Source organism: Rattus norvegicus, chromosome 1 (genome assembly GCF_036323735.1).
Source record: "Rattus norvegicus strain BN/NHsdMcwi chromosome 1, GRCr8, whole genome shotgun sequence".
Classification (NCBI taxonomy): Eukaryota; Metazoa; Chordata; class Mammalia; order Rodentia; family Muridae; genus Rattus; species Rattus norvegicus.
The window spans coordinates 263,007,913-263,027,097 of record NC_086019.1 but is presented as its reverse complement, the minus strand read 5'-3'; the positions used below and the strand labels follow the sequence as shown (position 1 = coordinate 263,027,097).

The 19,185-nt window shown below is 38.7% G+C and overlaps 1 protein-coding gene across 7 annotated transcripts in view; it reads right to left on the bottom strand.

Moving 5' to 3' along the window:
* Positions 1-19,185, bottom strand: part of Shoc2 (SHOC2 leucine-rich repeat scaffold protein) — an 88,554-nt gene that overhangs the window by 25,801 nt on the left and 43,568 nt on the right. For 6 of the 7 annotated variants that reach the window (XM_039080784.2, XM_039080785.2, XM_039080788.2 and 3 more), the window contains one exon: positions 7,876-8,013. In XM_039080784.2, the coding sequence (XP_038936712.1) occupies positions 7,876-8,013 (138 nt within the window). Of the gene's footprint in view, positions 1-7,875; positions 8,014-9,354; positions 9,467-19,185 lie in introns of those variants that run through there. The other variant, XM_063265372.1, reaches the window with a different exon arrangement.

Below are 19,185 nucleotides of genomic sequence, written 5' to 3'. Positions count from 1 at the left end.
CACAAAATCCACAAGGAACATGCCAGTAGTATAAGCCACACAGAAAGTGGTAATTTCTCTCCCTTTCTGCACTCTTTCTACTTAGCCATACCTTTAAAACTCACAACACACACACACACGCACACACACACACACACACACACACACACACACACACACAAAACCTTATTCCCTTCTCTAGATTACATGGGGCCAGTTCAGTATGTACCTACTGCGAGCTTTCTCTCAACAATCATTTATGTATACAAAACAAGGAGTGATATATTTGGTCTTGTATATATATTTCATTCTATTTAACATCTCTAAGTAGTCTGTGTGTGTGAGTAACAGTATATATCTAACCATGACACAACTAATGTCATATTTCTAACTATTTAAAGGGATTCAGCAAGGCAAACCTTCATTCATACATCTAATCACACATCAGCATATTTCATGATTTGTCAGAGGACAGTTATTTTGAACAGTTAGGAATATGGAAATCACACAGCCACATCAATTTTATTTCCACAAAGTCAAAGATCGTGTGATTCACTCACTCTCTGGAAGACACACAGTGAGATTATCTTTATTGCTTGCCAACAGCCACTGTGACAGCGAAGCTAGCAAAGACGGGAAGTTCCCTCAAGTACTGACTGTGACTGTCTGTAAAGGCAACCAACCTTAAAAAAACGAGAAGTAGATATGGCATCTCTCTCTTCTTCTTACTAAGCCATTCTCTATCACTGAAACATCTGTCAAGGAGTCTGAAGTCTACCAGAAGAGCAAAGGACGTAATGGAAAGATTCCGACTTCTGCTCCATCAACCGGCATGCGTGTCTCCTCTAATCATGCAAAGGACAAATGCAATGCTTTGCACCTCTCTTAACCCCACTGAATCCGAGTCATTCTCACGAACATACAGTGGTGTGGTGATGGATTTCTAAAGGCTGCGCATCTCAAAAGCCAGTAAAATACAACCAAACTAAATGTCACCCTTAAAATCAGAATAGATTTCTAGAATTCAAACATCTCAAACTAACAACGTTGTTGCGAAATGAATGCATGCCTTTGACCAGGACTATAATAGTGCCTCCCTCCACCTAAGCTCTGACCTTGTCCTTCACAGTAGGGATAGAAAGAAGGTGAATTTTTAAAAACATGACCCATGAGAAACCTACGCTTACAAACGCCTTCTCTCTTACTTAGGAGAATGTGGAAGAGGTGTCTGCACTCAGCCATGCTCCTATTACTTTTAACAGAGAAGGCAATACCAATACAGAAGAGGAGGAAGAAGGCACGTGGTACCCGAGTTTGCCATTCACTGTGATTCCTCAGCCATGGCTCTGACTCCAACTTCTTCCCATGAGTGGGAACCACGCTACTCGCTAAACTGCAACCTTGAAGTCAAGAAGTGGTCTGCTTTAATGCTGAGACATTCAAGCCGAGAAAACGACCAGAGCTGAGTGTCTCTGTAAAAACAGGCTGATCATGGTCCAACACTGACGGTTGGCTTTAAGTGCTTAGCTTTGACTGTAAATGACTCTGTGCTCCACTGTGACAGTTTATTTTCTTGTGCTGTCAAATCTTTTAAACATGGTGAAATTACAAGGTCATGAATCAAAATGAGATACACAGTCTCTCTTTAGGTTAGTTCTGTGTAACACCTCAGTAACACAAATCCAAATGGGCTCTCCATTTTAACAAAGTAGAAAAAAATCCGTAGGAAGAACATACTAAAGATGGAATAACACCAAAGGTGCATTTTTAAAGCAAATTGAAAAAAAAGAAAAGAATTTTTTTAAAGTTTTGAATGTTAAAAAAAAAAAAAAACAAGAAATCTTATTTCAAAGTTACAGATGACACTGCACAGAAGTCACTTATAACCTTTGTTTCTGCTGTTACTGCTGTTGTCTGTTTTCCTTTGATACAGGGTTTCTCTGTGTGAACCCTGGCTGTCCTGGAACTCTCACTGTAAACCAGGCTGGCCTTGAACTCAGAGAGATCCACCCGTCTCTGTCTCCCGAGTGCTGGGATTAAAGGTGTGCCACCACACCAGGCATAATGTCTCCTCAGCCATAACCACTCTGCATTTCTTCAGAGTGCAACACAAAGACCTCTGTGGACTGGCCTGTGCTTTAGCCTTGAATGTGAGGTTTTGTTGCATCCTTCTCTCTTTATCTAATTTTGAAAAGAAATAAAAAGTTGAATGTTTATCCTGTTTTAGACCCTTTCTCCTCTTATTTCATAATGGTTACAGAAATCCCAGAATATTTTACAAAAAAGCAGGTTCATCCTCTGAACAAGATGGCTCTGTAAGAAGACTTAAGGTTTTCTTTTTGTCCCCAGAGAAGCCTGGAAGTAGAAAAGGATTCTACGCAGTCCATGTAGTCTGGATCACTCAGCGAGGCGTACTCAAGACTCTGACCTAACTACCCTTAGTTACCCCCCCTCTCCTCGGGCCCAGCAAGGGCCGTGACCGTGGCGTTGTATCGAGTGGCAGTGATTAACTAAGTATGAACTCTCAATTAGAAGCTGACAGCAAATAAAGCAGGGGACACAGCTTGGCTATTTAAGGTGGGGAGTGGCTATGGGTGAGGTGATATGTGATTTCAGAAGTGAATTTAGGGCAGGATATTTTAGTCAAGAAAACAGGAGGGAGGGTAGCTGCTACAAGAACAGCAGCTCTACAGGGCAGAGAGTGGCTCTTCTGCCTGCTCACTGAGTCACATTTTAAGTATGGGCCATGATGACAGTGAATGATGGAAATGTTTAGTAGGAAGTATCAAGAGAGCCATATGCTAACTAGCTCAAGCTTGCCACTGACTTCCCAAATGAGCTATTCTTCTCCAACAAAACAGAAGACCCTCAAATGTTAGTTGAGGAGAGTTGATGATGGAGTCCCTGCCTAGCATGTGTGGGGCCCTGGTTTCAATCCTTAGCATGCCTAAGTAAGCAAAACAAAACAAAAACAAACAAACAAACAAACAAAAAACAATCACAAGATTTAAGTATACAACAGATCACAATCCAAATGTTTAGTTTTTCTCACCAAGTCTCTACCTTTGGCTACTCAATCATAATATATGGGATAGAAGGGATCACAGAAGACAAAATAAATTATTTAATAAACAATATATGAAAATGATAATGTAAAACTTCCAACACATATTACCTAACTTTGACTTCACCCCAAAACATAACTGTTTTATCTTCCAGCAACTAACAAACTTATCACACAGATGTAGTATTATTTTAAATTCTTATTGTTTCCATTCTCACTGATTTCTAATACATACCTGGGATCTGATCATATAGATGTGAGACATGAAGTCTACAACATCATCTTAATTACAAGAGATTAATAATGAAGTCAAGGGCTGCCTACTTTTCCAGAAGACCCAGGTTTGACTCCCAGCACCCACATAGCAGCTCACAACTTCTAAGTCCTGGTCCTGTCTTCTAACCTCCACCAGTACCAGGAAAAACTGCATACACAAAACAAAACCACAATAAAGTCAAATGCCTTCTACCTATAATAACACTTGCTTGTGATTTATTTTGATTAGCATGTACAAGACCCTGGGGTTCAAATTCCCAGTGACACACAATAAGCAAACAAACTAAAGCACAAAATTACCTCTGTTTAAAAAAAAAAAAAAGACATGCACATAAAATTAAAAGTAGGAGAAAGAAGGTTACACAGAACAATTCTCTTTCTCAAAGAAAGTGTGTCTAAGGGACCCTAGCCCGGCTTCACAGGAGATTCTCAGCAGCCTGTTCTCTCCCATATGCAAGGATATTGCAGTTTGCTGACCACAACACCTGCTTATTACTCCTGAACAAAATAGGGATTCAGATAAATTCATAAAAACACTCAACACTGCTAAGACTACCTGAGAGGAAAAAAGGGAATGATGACCAATCCCATACACCTACTTAATTGTTAGAATGAGTAAAGGCAGCCAGAACCTGCTCAAGAAACAAATTAGCAACCTAAGAAACCCAGGGACTCAGCAGCCTGAGGTCTGCACACAGCTTTACAACTTAGGCTAAACTACACTTAGGTCTTCCTGCCTTGTTGCAGTAGGGTAAAGCAACACCTTCTTCCTTCTACAACAAGCAAAATTCTGGATTTTATGGAAGGTTCTTTGTTTTGTTTTGTTCTTGTAAAATTATTAACATGACAAACCCATGGGGGAAAAAAGAGAACATTGAAGGCAGTTACTTTCCCTTCACTGTTCAGTTATTCAAATAATAAGCCAATTTGAAGACATTTATTTCAATGTAGCAACATCCAATAAAAGAAACTAAACATGTCACTATGCAATTTTTAAAAACAGATAGCTATTAGGATAAAAATTAAAACCCAAGTTGAGCTGGCCCAGAAGTATACTAGAGAAATGTCATCAAAAAAGATTAGCACTGAAAAAAACATAGTTCTTAAACTTCAGAAATAAAGACCTGATCCTTTGTATGGCTGGGCAAAAAACCTGCCACTTATAATGTGAAAACACATACCTTAAACTTCAAAGGGCAGAACCGAAAGGCAAAGCTACTTCCTAATTCTCAAGGGAAGGGAACTGAGTCCAGTAACTGTGTGGCCAGCCCAACTGCTCAAATACATGACCACTAAGAGAACATTACTGCTCCCAGGAACTGTTTTGATAAAACTACTATCAGACAGGTTTTAGCTAATCAAAATTTGACTAATCTTACTGCAATTAAGCAGCTGATGAATAATAAAATTAGAATAATGAAGATTAGATAACAGTATTACAATTGTTCTGACACTGTAACTGACACCGATCAGATTGTAAAGAGACTCCCCGAAAGTGCAGGCAGTGGAGCAGGCAGTGGAGCAGGGTAAGGATACATCACTGTCTGGTCAGCCACTGTGATAATCTAATGTTCTACGAAGAAACTAAAACTGCTTAAACAACATTCCTACTAAGGAAACACTGTGACCCAAGTGTTCTCACTGGTAAATTTTATCAAATATGAATGCCATGTTCTTCTTTCTCGTTTACTGTGTTTGTGTTTTGCCTTCATGTTTGTCTATACACCACTTAAATTCCAGGAGGCCAGAACATGGCATTGGATCCTTTAGCACTGGAGTTACAGACAACTGTGAGCTGCCATGTGTGTGCTCGGAATCAAACTGGGGTCCTCTAGAAGAGTAGCCAGGAATCTTACCTACTGAGCTATCTCCCCCAAGTTATGCCACTTTTATATAAATGTCAAATGATAAGAGGCACATTCCCAAGTTATTATATGTGACCAACTTTACTAGACAAAACCATTTTAAAATGTTTTATGAGAACATACGTGTTACAAATAAATCAAAGACTCTTAACTGTTCACGTGCTACAGGAACATGCCTTGTGCGATCGATTCCAGTCCTCCTCTCTTCCTTATCTGTTTGTCTTCTATGGTTTCCTAACACTTTACTCCTCAAATAGCCAACCTGTGTTTAGATCTGTCTTCACAGGTCTCATTAATTCTCTAGAAAAACTTCTGGGACCTGGGAGACATTCAGTGGGTAACGTTCTTACTAAGCAGAGATAAAGATCCAAGTTCAGAACCCTGTAAGTGGGTGTCTTGGTGCACACCTAGAAGCCCTGCTCTGGGGAAGGAGAGTTTATCTGAGTTTTAGTCGAGCTCATGAAAATATAAAATTGTATTTTACTAGTTTCTTCACTGTACTACTTCGCTTCTTTCCAGAACTTTTCTCTTTTGTGACTTTTGAACTTCACTTACTTTCTATTGTTCCTATCTTTCTGCTCTTGGTTCTGGAGTATTCCTTGTACTTTAGCCTACAGGCTCTTATTTTGGTTTTTATGTTTACTGTATTACACAGCATTTTCCAACGAATTTGACTTGGTGAACACTTCTTTCTAACATCTTTTCATTTGCATATACACGTGTGTTGGGAGGAGAATATCCCGCCGTGGGCCGCTGGAGGCCATAGTTCAATGCTCAGTGCTTCTGTTATGCTCCACCTCATTTCCTCAAAGTTTCTCAGGGAATCTTAATCTCACTAGCTGGCTAGAGCAGCAGCCAGTAAGGAAGCTTCTGGGAAGCCCGTCTCCACCCCCTAGCACTGGTCTCACAGGAGTGAGCTACCACGTCCAGGTCTTCATGGGCACTGGGAAGCTAAGCCTAGGACCTCATGATTACACAGTGCTGTAGCCACTGCACAGTCTCCCCAGCTCCTTAGCAGACAGCTCTAAAAGTTGTGGGTTTCTTTTTTGTATCAGTCTGAACATGATCATGTTCATGAGTACAGAAAAGACTCTGTGTTCTTTCAGCTGAGATCACTTCTCTGACCATCCTAGTTACTTCAGTGATTTTAAAAACAAAAAGTAGGAAGTAATCGCCATGGTTTCTAATATCCTGAATCGTCATCAATCTGTTCTTTTTATATTGTAAGTGTATTTGACACAACACTCCTTAACTTGTTACATAATGCAGACAATTTTGCCTTTCCAGTTTAAAGAAAAAGTAGTTAATTTAATACCAATACAAATACTATTATGATAGGAAGATCCATGGGTCAAGACTAGAAAGACATAAAACTCAGTTCTTTATCTAATATATAATTATATATACTAAGTCTCAGTTTGGTTTTCTGTTAAGAAATTGCTGACTTATATTATCACCTGGTGGTTGGTAGACAACATCTCTCTCCAATTTAATACAGAAACAAAAAGTAAAACAAAACACCAAAAACAAACTGAAAACATCTTCCAAAATAAACGACTTAACAGAGTGGTGGCTAAGAGCAGTAACCTGGAAACAAGCTGAGAACCCAGGAAAATCAGATATCGGGATCTGTCCCAGAGAGCTTCCCCAAACAGAAGCTGGGGCTGAGGGACCGTGTCATGTTTCTGTCAGGAGTTGAAATCTAAGTCCTGCCAAGGTAGAGCCCTTCAGGCTGCTCCTTTAACATAAACTGAGCCAGCGTTGAGCCAGTCCTCGAACAAGACACCAACAGGCTCTGTGTCATCTAAGAGACTTCAAAAACCCACCTGCACATAACTCAAAATTATTAAGATGGCTCCTCTAAATACCTGACAGAAGCAAACACAGTAATTATTGAAAAAGACAGCATCACCATAAACCTAAAATGTTTTATTAACAGTACCTCTCATAGAATTATATTATATAAATCAAGAACAGATGAGTTTTTTCTAAATAACAAAGAGTTTATAAAAATATCCTTCTTGGCTTACATATATTTCTAGACAATTAGAAAAAAACAAGACTATACAAGTATAAAATATTATCACGGCTAAATATCTCCAGTTTGCAATTTGGGAAAAATCCTCAAAATATATTTTAACCATCTTCAAAGTATCTCTCTCTTACCAACTCAACATTACAAACAACTTTTGAAATTATACATATTTTAAAATATGTCATGTTTTAAAACCTAGACAGCAATGATTTTATTTTGCAATGTGGTATCTTAATAAAGAATCACATTCATAGGGGTTGGGGATTTAGCTCTGTGGTAGAGCGCTTGCCTAGGAAACGCAAGGCCCTGGGTTCGGTCCCCAGCTCTGGAAAAAAAAAAGAACCAAAAAAAAAAAAAAGAATCACATTCATATTACTAGCCTGTGACATTTTGAAATAAACTAAACAGAAATCCCTCTATTCGGCAGTAAATATACAATAACGCAACGTTTTATCAACTTTATAATCCTAAACGAGTTCATTTCCTAAGATCTAATTATTTGCTTTATCAAGAAATAGAATAGTGATTTAAAAGACTATTTTAAAAGTTTTATTAGTACTTTGATAATTCTGACTTTCTATTACCAAAATGGACCAAAAGTAGTCCTTTCCGTTAACACGTGGTCCCAGACCTCAGTACCTCCTTCCCCCTCATACCTATTGTGTCTGGGAGGTCTAGCAGCTCATTGTGCTGCAGGTCCAGGTTGGTTATCTGGGTGCAGTTCCCAATCTCCTTCGGAAGGTGTTCAAGTTGATTGTGAGCTACATCCAGGGTAATGAGGTTACACAGTTCACCTGCAATTAATCGACATAACAGGCATTAAAGAATATATCAGGTAATTCTTGTAAGCAAGGGATACATTTATGATTTCTAAGTTCAACTTCTTCAAAATGGTAAATTATCTACTGACGACACTTATGCTGTGCAAAGTTCAGCCAAGCACTGAATCCCAAACTATTATTTCAGTAACTGGGCAGCTCGTGACAAACCCACGCACCACTGTTTTATGTTCTATGTGCTTGGTGTTGTCTTTGGTCCTGAGGATTAAACCCAAGGCCTCACGCATTTTTTTTTTCTTTTTTTCGGAGCTGGGGACCGAACCCAGGGCCTTGCGCTCGCTAGGCAAGCGCTCTACCGCTGAGCTAAATCCCCAACCCGGCCTCACGCATTTTAGCATTCACACTTGTCACTGAGCTATGTACAAACCACCTCCATCTAAGCTTGTGTTACACAATTCCTTTTAAGCAACTATTCTGACCATAAATGCTAATATAGTCTAAGATTTTTCAAAAACTAATTTTATTAACCAAATTCACTACATACTAGAGACATCAATATATGTGTGCTTTCAATGTTCTATAAATGGCTAAATCCGTATTTCAAAGAAAAATTCCTTCTCAATTTAATAGAAAATGAGATGGTTTTTCCCCTAGCATTTCTGGGTTATGAAGAGGTTCAGTGAGAGTTCAGATTTCTCCTAAGTCTGTTAAGACCCTTTTCTATCTGTAATAGATTTGTTGGTCTGCACATGATATTTTGCTTTGTTTGTTTGTTTGTTCGCTTGACACAAGATCTCTCTATGTAGCCCTGGCTGTCCTGGAGCTTACTATGTAGAGCAGGCTGGCCTAAAACTCAAGAAGTCCACCTGCCTCTGAATACTGAGAGGCAAGAGGTTGGGGACACTGAAGGGTAAAACTGTTCAAGTCTGAAGAATGCGGGGCAGATTGCTAATGTGTACATTTACAGACAAAGGCAACAAAACATCAGTTTGAGTTCATCAAAAGAGAGTGAAAAGAGACCAAGTATTTACAGGTTGTAGATTTGATACAGAATACGGATATATTTAGAATACACACACACACACACACACACACACACACACACACACCACACCACACACACACACACACACACACACACACACACACACACACACTAAAACACCCTTCTCAGTCCCCAATGAAGCCAATTTAAAAACTGGTTCGGCTAAGCACAGTATCATAACCTGTAATCTCACATGTAGGAGACTAAGACAGAAAGTCTGTTAGCTTAAAGCCAGCCTCCAGTTTACTCAAAACATAAAAATGAAAAAAGTTTAAAGGTACTATTTAGATTTTTGAATAACATACACATACATGGCCAATAAGCATAGGTAAAAGTAGTGAACATATCATCTAAATAGCAGATAACTAAGAGACACAATTTATCACTTTAACCATTCAGACAGCTATCACTGGAAAACAGAAAACGCTGCTGAGCATGTACAAAATCTAGAACTTTGGGTTCAGCTGATCAGAATAAGAACTGGTAGAGTTTCTGTGGCAACCAGTAGGGTAGCTTCTTTAAAGACTACGAACATAAATATACAGTTACCACATAATTCTAACTCTGGGAATTCTAGAACTATCTAAAAACCAGAAAAGTGGAAGCAGGGACTAACTGAAATTTACAACACACAACAGTACTCATTGAAGCATTACTCATTAACTGTCAAAAAGTGAGTATAATGTCAAATGTCCAGAAGTCAATGAATAAGCAGAGTGCCATACGTATTAACAGTAAATATTCCATAGCTTTACAGAAGAGTAGGATTCTGATACATGCTAAAACTGGATAAGTTTGAAAAAATATACTGTGATATAGGCTATATACAAAGAGTTGTAGATTATATGACCCTAGTTAATGAGATCCTAGTTAGTGAGATCCTTAGACTAACCCTACTGCTAGACACAAAGTAGAACAGTGGTTCAGAGGAGGACTGGAGTGGAGGTTTAATGGGCACACATTTCTGTTCTCAGATGATGAAGAGGTTCTGTAGGTGGATAATGATGATAGCTGGACAATACAAATGCATTCAATACCACTAACCCTCCAAATAAACCCTACGTCACATCCACTTTTTAACACTGTAAAATGTATGGTCAACCTAAAAGCCAGATTTATTTTTATGTTAGATAAGAAATCTCAAGGCAGTCCCTTCATCTTAGGGGTAGAAGGGTACCTAGGCAAGTACAATGAAAATATGAGTATGCATCCAAAATACAAGAATCTACATCAATAAAATTAATAGAAACAAATCAATGTATGTAAATGCTAGTTGTTCAGAAAACTGATAAGGCTTGTAAAATTGCAATGATAAAGAGAAAAACTCATACTACAAATATTAATGAACAAGAGACTATATATTCTTCAAGCTTTGGGTTTGAGGGTTTTGAGCTAAACCTTGCCCCATAGTCCAAGCTGATCTTGAACTTGTGATCCTATGATCTGTAGCCTCCCAAATGTTGAGGTTATAAGTATATACCACCATACTGAGCCCAGTTCTTACAGTTTTGTTATTTTTATTGTTGGTATTGCTATTGTTTTATTGTTGGTGTTGTGAGGGGACAGACTCTTGCTATGTATACCCAAATAGCCCAGAGTTCACCATGTAAACCAGGTTATCCTCAACCTGTGACAATCCTTTGCCTCCCAAGTGCTGAGATTACAGCACAGCCTACTGTGTTTAAAATAATCATGAATCATGAATTCAAAAACTTTGGCTATACAGAACAATTCCTTTAAAAAAAATACAACTACCAAAACCCAACAAATATGGAGCTTCAGTGATATTCTATCTACTAGATAAATATTATGTGTAATTGGAAAGCACTCCTTGTAAAAATCTGTAGGCACCAACGGTCTCTGGAAATGCACACCGAGTGCTTAGACAAGAGTTAACGAACCCTTACATCATCTCTCACAGAAAGTTTCCAAATTGGGCATTTTATGTGTCTAGCATTACTTTGATAGTCCAAAGGCAGTACAAAAAAGAATCTACAGACTAACGGACAATGCCCTCTTTATGTAACCTCACACACACTATGTATAGGTGACACTTAAAAGACATAATGTAAGAATCATAAATTGCACATACACAATACAGGTTCTGTGCTTGAAAAATTCATTGTAATTCACCACATCAACAGTTCTAAACACAAAAGATTATTTGATGATTGGTGTAAATACTTGACAAAATTTAAAATACATTTAATGTTAAAAAAAATCCTAATAAGGAACAGAGAGGAAATTTATACATTAATTTAGCTCTGATTTTCATTCTGATACATAAAAGAAACTTAAAGTCAACATTCCTATCCTCAATAATAACTAAAAGGCTGAGGATCAACAAGTCCTGTTACGTTCTTCAGAGACTTGAGGACAAAGGACAAATTCATGACCTAAAACCCAGAGTAATGTGAATCCCGAGACTTAGTTTCCGACATGAGAGCTGGAGCTTTAAGGAGCAGCTCAAAGGGAGGACAGTGCTGTGACAGAGATGACCGAGGAGCCTGCAGAGCGGAGCCCCCGGGAACAGCCCCTCTCTCTGCAGGCCTCACGCAGACTCTCAGACAAGTTACAGATTCCAACTACGCATGCACAGCAGTGGAAAAGCCAAGACCATCCCCCACACAACCCACCGGTTAAGTCTACACTCACATCTCCTCTGCTTGTTTTGGTACAGTGGGCAGACTTCAGATGAGTCTTTTAATCAATATCATATGGCTATATCGGAGTTCCCCTCTATACACCTGCATTCACACATAAAATCATGAGGATTGCATTATAGGATGTCAAAAGTCATTGAGACACTACGACTTTCTCTCTCAACACATTCTGTCATTTACTGCAGTAATAAAACTATCATTTTTGTCAATACCTGCTAGTTCTGACACATGGACACTTGATCTTTGACAAAGAAGCTAAAACCCTCCAATGGAAAAAAAAAAAAAGGTACCATTTTCAACAAATAGTGCTGGTTCAACTGGAGGTCAGCATGTAGAAGAATGCAAATTGACCCATTCTTATCAACTTGTACAAAGCTCAACTCCAAGTGGATCAAGGACTTCCACATAAAACCAGATACACTGAAACTAATAGAAGAGAAAGTGGGTTAGAGCCTCAAACGCATGGACACAGGAAATTTTCCTGAACAAAACACCAATGGCTTATGCTCTAAGATCAAGAATCGACAAATGGGACCTCATAAAACTGCAAAGCCTCTGTAATGCAAAGGACACTGTCATTCGGACAAAAGGCAACCAACAGATTGGGAAAAGATCTTTACCAATCCTACATCTAACAGAGTGCTAATGTCCAAAATATACAAAGAACGCAAGAAGTTAGACCGCAGGGAGACAAATAACCCTATTAAAAAATGGGGTTCTCGGGGCTGGGGATTTAGCTCAGTGGTAGAGCGCTTACCTAGGAAGCACAAGGCCCTGGGTTCGGTCCCCAGCTCCGAAAAAAAGAACCAAAAAAAAAAAAATGGGGTTCAGTGAGAATAGGACCCCCATTGAAGGAATCAGAGAAAGAACTGGAAGAGCTTGAAGGGGTTCGAGACCCCATATGTACAACAATGCCAAGCAACCAGAGCTTCCAGGGACTAAGCCACTACCTAAAGACTATACATGGACTGACCCTGGACTCTGACCTCATAGGTAGCAATGAATATCCTAGTAAGAGCACCAGTGGAAGGGGAAGCCCTGGGTCCTGCTAAGACTGAACCCCCAGTAAACTAGACTGTTGGGGGGAGGGCGGCAATGGGGGAGGGTTGGGAGGGGAACACTCATAAGGAAGGGGAGGGGGGAGGGGGATGTTTGCCCGGAAACCAAAGAATTATTATTAAGTATTAAATAAATTAAAAAAAAAAAAAGAAAGTCAGATAAATAAAAACCCTTCCAGGGTAATCACATTGGTATATCAAGTTGGAGAAATGATGTTAATTTGAATTCCAGTCAGCCAGGCTCTCTCTTGATCTGACCTTTACTGTCATACACAGTATATAAACCCATGATTAAACATCTTTAAAAACTATTTCCCATCTCAGTAAATATTAAAGGCTTTGTCTGACATATAACAGGTCTTCGATGGATATTTATTAAAAGTTTGCTTGCATGTCTAATCTCTGAAATGAAAATATCACTGTTCTCTTTTAATGGCCCCAAAAGTTCACTTAATTTTCTTTAGATGGTAAACAATCCACATTTACTTTGTCATTATACATGTTAATAAAATCATGTTACTAGTAGAGTACATGAAATATTATAATATATAATTAAAGATCTATTTTTTACTTTAAAAAAAAGACATATAAAAAAATGGGGTTCAGAGCTAAACAAAGAATTCTCAACTGAGAAATATCGAATAGCTGAGAAGTACCTAAAGAAATGTTCAACATCCTTAGTCATCAGGGAAATGCAAGTCAAAACAATTCTGAGATTCCACCTCACAACAGTCAGAATGGCTAAGGTCAAAAACTCAGGTGGCTACAGATGCTGGCAGGGATGTGGAGAAAGAACACTCCTCTAGTGTTGGTGGGATTGCAAGCTGGTACAACCACCCTGAAATCAGTCTGGAGGTTCCTCAGACAATTGGACATAGTACTACCTGAGGACCCAGTTATTATCACTCCTGGGCATATACCCAAAAAATGCTCCAACATACAACAAAGACACATGCTTCATTATGTTCATAGCAGTCTTATTTATAACAGCCAGAAGCTGGAAAAAACCCAGATGTTCTTCAACTGAGGAATGGACAGAAAAAAATGTGGTATATCTACACAATGGACTGAGTACAACTACTCAATTATTAAAAACAATGACTTCATGAAATTCTTAGGCAAATGGATCGAACTAGAAAATATCATCTGGAGTGAGGTAACCCAGTCACAAAAGAAAACACATGGAATGTATGTACTCACTGATATGTGGATATTAACCCAAAAACTTGGAATACCCAAGATACAATTCACAGTCTACATGAAGCTCAAGTAGAAGGAAGACCAAAATGAGGATGCAGGGGATCATCTGCTTATAAAGGTCGGTTACCAATAAAAATACCTTCAAAAGGAACCCAGAAACAACGACTTACAGGACTAACAAAAACTGAGGGCACCTGTACCCACTGATTTACAAGAAATACTAAAACTCAGAGAAAAGGAAAATAATGTATATAGAAACGTAACCGACATACAGAAGGTAGCAAAGAAAGAGCACAGCTAACATCTTTAAACACATTAACTGATAGAATAGGTATCGGTCTGGTCAAAGCATTAACAGTGGTAAGATCTTGAGAAGTGGAAATGGTCCAAGGTGAAAGAGAAAAAGAGGGACATTTTGCTGTAAGGCGTCCACACTTGCCACACAGCGGTACAGTGCTCACTGGAAGCAAATTAATATTATCCTGAATGTCCTAAAACTTACAACAAGCAAGCAACACCCCTTAAAAGGAAAGACCATCATCGAGAGCCAGACCTGGTGATACACACCTGCAATCTCAGCACTTCAATATGTGGTCAGAAACCTAAGGCTAATATTAACCAAGTGAAAACTAGGTCAGTTTGAGCAATTTCAAGCAAAGCATACTTCAAAAAAAGGTAAATTATTAGGATATAAAAAAAATCACATAATGCTAAATGAATGGATGATCCTTTTATTATATTTTAGAGATCTTCAATACTTTTTATTCAGCAATAATCGAAATAGCTATTCTAACATTTGATGAATGGTTCTCAATGTGAAGCACCATTTTCTCCCTTCTCAACTAGTATCACTCTCCAAGGTCCAGGTCTCTCCTCCAGATCTCCTCAAAAACCAGCACAAGTGTAAGCAGCAGCTAACAGCAGCCGAAAAGTCCTCCTTTCCTCCTCCCCTCCTGACCCTCCCCCTCCTTCTCCCTGGGACAACTCTTGGAAGACAGAAATACACACCTATATCTCTTTTCCATATCTTGCACAGTGCTTAGTGCAAACCATCATTTTAACTGAAAGAAAAAATAATTTTGAAGACTAATATTCATCAGAATAAAACTTCCTATCACTTCTTGGCCTTTTGGCTAAGATCAAGTGCAAAATAAAACTTTGTTATTTCATTCCTTCCCCCACTTTGACACAAAGTCTCTTTACGTGGTTCACATAGTACTCAAATTCTCCATCCCCTGCCCCTGCCTCCCAAGTGCTAGAACTGTAGGCATGAACCACCGCTGTTGGCTTGTCCCTGTCTTTTTAATAATAAATGTTTAAAAGTTGCTTCAACTCCAACTAAGATGAATGTCCACTAGTAAAAAGGAGGGTGCAGAGCACATCCAGATGGGCGGGGCAACTAAACACAGCAAGTTAGAGCACGGAGCACGGCTCACTTGGGAGCGGCTGGGATTCAACACGGCTAATTAACAATCTGTAGGACTTCTCAAACTCAGCAAGCACTATGATTTGTTTTAGACTAGACTCCTTTTTGTTGAAGACTCTCCTGTATGTAAACAGCACCTCCATATTAGGCCATCAGACATTTCCTCAAGGAGTCCTGACCCCTGGTGACACACAGGATGTGCAGAATAGCTTTTACTTACACCCAAAAAGTCCTGGTTGGTTTCAGCACCTTGATAGCTCATTCTGTCACTGAACAGTATCCCACTGCTGATAGACAATCAATCTATTTACTTAATGAAGGACATTTCAGTTGCTTCCTAGTCTTAGCAATAATAAAGATGCTAACTAAAACATCCGTGTGTAAGTTTTAATGTGAACATAAATTTTAATTCACTTGGGTATATACTTGGAAGCATACATGGCAAAATCTATTATGATGACATCATTTAACTTTGTAATGCATGGATAACTGTCATCTAAAGGGTCAAACCATTTTGCAATAACAATGGGTAAGAATCCTCAGTTAAATTAGAGATTATCAGTGTTTTTGATTTTTGACATTCTGGTGTGTGCAGTGCTTACAGTTTGAGAGGGGATCTCACGGGACATCAGGTGGTTTTATTAAGGAGGAACTAGTGATGTGGTAGTGTTCGTTCTCACAAAGCTTAAACATCTACTGTGGCAAATTATGAACTGAACATTAGAGCACACATAAAACATATACATTGAATTATGAGTAAAGAGAAAAGCAAGTCTGGCTGAGTGGATTTAAAAGGCTACAATATACAAAATGAGCAAAAACTACCTAGAGAGCACAATTAAAAGTAGTAAAAGAAGTAGAGGGAAATCATGGACTCAGCGACTTCACTGTTATTTGCAAAGTTTAACAGAAACAAGTTCATAGGTTTACCAAAATCAGTATTAATATACAACGGCAATGTTTGCATTAACTGTTATCTAGAAATCACCAAAGGAAAGCAAAGGGATTAAATGTGGATGTTTTATCCTGTTGGTCAGGTAAGAATGCAAATAGACATGCTCTAACTTTATACAACAGAAAATAATGCCAGTAGAAGAGGTCAGACACACAAAAATGTGTGTGCGTGCGTGTGTGTGTGTGTGTAATATAGATGTATATAAAATATACATTTTCTCCCTATACAATCAAGTAAAATTAATGTACTTCTATAGAAGTTCTCGTGCTGCATTGTGTCCATGGGTACAGCCGCTAGAGGTAATGGCGGAGACTAGCATCAGTGGCTGGAACTGGTGTTCTGTTTAACTGCGACGCTGATTACATGATTTGTTAACATTAGTTGCACTATATTTTAACGACAGGTGCAAGCTTCTTTAAATATTCTTTGATAAAAAGATAAACAAAAGCATTACCTCAGTTCTTTGTTTTGAACATTTAATCTAAACTAAGACAGAAAAACTGCATGAGGGTTTGGTTTGGAAAACTTGCAAAAGTGAACAATTTTTAACATACTTTAGTGAAAACATTTTATTCTACATAAGTTTTCTAAGTATAAAATAATTGTATCTCAGTTCTTTAAAAATACTTTTGTCTCTAGAAAAGAATTACAAAATGTTGTTATACTTTCTAAGCATGACACTGACTAGACAACAAAATGTCAGACATATCTCTTCCCAAAGGTGATAATTCAAACTAGAATGTACCATAAATGACAGTTTATGATACAGACAGTGTTAAACATTCAGACAATGGTAATGTGACTTCTGCTGCCCAAGAGTAAACCTACTGGGATGTAGACTAACGCTCATCAAGCAGAAAGGAAAAGTGAGGCGAAGTCCTACTTCCTCCCCTGTGGATGGGCACACCAGGAATTAGCTCCGTTAACACTCAGTTCCCCAGGGCAGACAGACTCTCAGAAACACACACACACACACACACACACACACACACACACACACACACACACCATTCATATAACAAGTTTAAAGACTATTACACAATCACGCATATTTCTAAAACTTAACAGAAGATAAATTACTACTACCTGGGCATTAATTCAAACAATCATGTATTCTCTTCTCTGGGTTCCACACTGGATGCTGAAGAAACAGACTACAATACAAAACATCAAATGGGTGTTCCTTTGAAACTGGAAATTAGTAAGACTATTTATAAATTATTAAAGGGAGCTAAAGAGGATCTGTACTCCAAATTGGCCCTTTATTGCTTGCTTATAAAATTTCAACATTAAGAGCCATTCTTCTGGACCTTAAAGGTCATTAATGGTAACGGTTTCTTCAGGTTTGTTTGCTTTTATATAGGATCTTTCTGTGCAGCTCCAGGTGGGCCTCAGACCCTTAAGCCCAAGGTCTCCTGAGTGTTGGGATTGCATGATGTGCCACCATAGCCATCTAGTTAATGATCTCTAACTTCATGACTTCACTCACCTGTTTTTTAAAGAAAAACGTACTGTGTACCTACTGGAAGTCAGCAGTAAAGAAATTTACCCTAGACAGAGCATGGGGTCAGGACTCAGAAGAATAGGATGTAATGCTAAGTAGAGCAGGGTGAAGGGATGGAAAGAGTCAATGATGAGGGCAGTCAGGACAGAGTAGATGAGCGTGTGCACAGAGGAACGAAGGCATGGAAGGGGAAGAAGCGGGAATGTGCCATGGACTAAATGTCAGCTACGGAATATGAACCATTTGGACCAAATAATGAATATAAATTAAAGCTTTGAAACAGATGGTTAGAAAACTGTTCCAAAGGCCCATTTTCTCATAGATTTGAATGGATGTTCTGCAAGAAGGCGGGACACTTTAGAGTCTAGGGTAAGTCATTTCAACTAGGTAGTAATCAACACAGTGCTTACTGTAAGAGCTACTGGGAGAGGTGGAAAGAACTCAACCCCTAAAAGCAGAGAACCTTAACAAGATTTCTAAAACAGCCCACAGTGACTCCTCCTTCAGGATAAATACACATACTGATTAAATAATCACCTGCTTCCTTTGAGTGCACTGAACTGCAAAATATGTTAACCATGCTATGACATATGACGTCTGTGATTAATTACAAACGACTGTGGTTTCCACCTTGCTATACTCTTGTGATTTCTCAAAGCTGCCATCCTTGATGGAGCAAGGTCCCTCTGCCAGCTGAGCCTGACAGGGATATTCTGAACGTAAGTGTGGGACCTTTTTGGGGTGAGCCTTCAGATACCACCCGACACCTCGGCTAAGAGCCTGATGAGAGGCTCTGGGGAAAGTAATCTTGACTCAGGAGTCCACTGAAAATAATTCTAACTGATGAACAAATTACTGTTGCTTTAAGAATTATGCTTTGGGGGCTGGGGATTTAGCTCAGTGGTAGAGCGCTTACCTAGGAAGCGCAAGGCCCTGGGTTCGGTCCCCAGCTCCGAAAAAAAAAAAAGAACCAAAAAAAAAAAGAATTATGCTTTGTTATATGAGATAATTAATAAAGGAATTATTTAAAATCTTCGTTTTTTAATTATGCATTTCTCATAAATATGCTTGGGGAAAATAATCTCATCAGAAGCCAGAGCTCTAATAGTCTGAGAAGCCAGAGGACAAGATTCAGTTATTAAAGCAACTGGAACTTTAGTAGCAGAAAGGAAAAAAAAAAAAAAAAAAACCACAAAGAATGGAGTCCCAAAATTTGCGGTACATAAAAATAAGTATGTGTGAGAGATGATTATGAGAGCCTGAAAAGGAAACAATAGTTTGAAAACAGAGAGAGTAGATCAGCCTTACTATGGTGCCAAACAGTTTGGAACCTCAG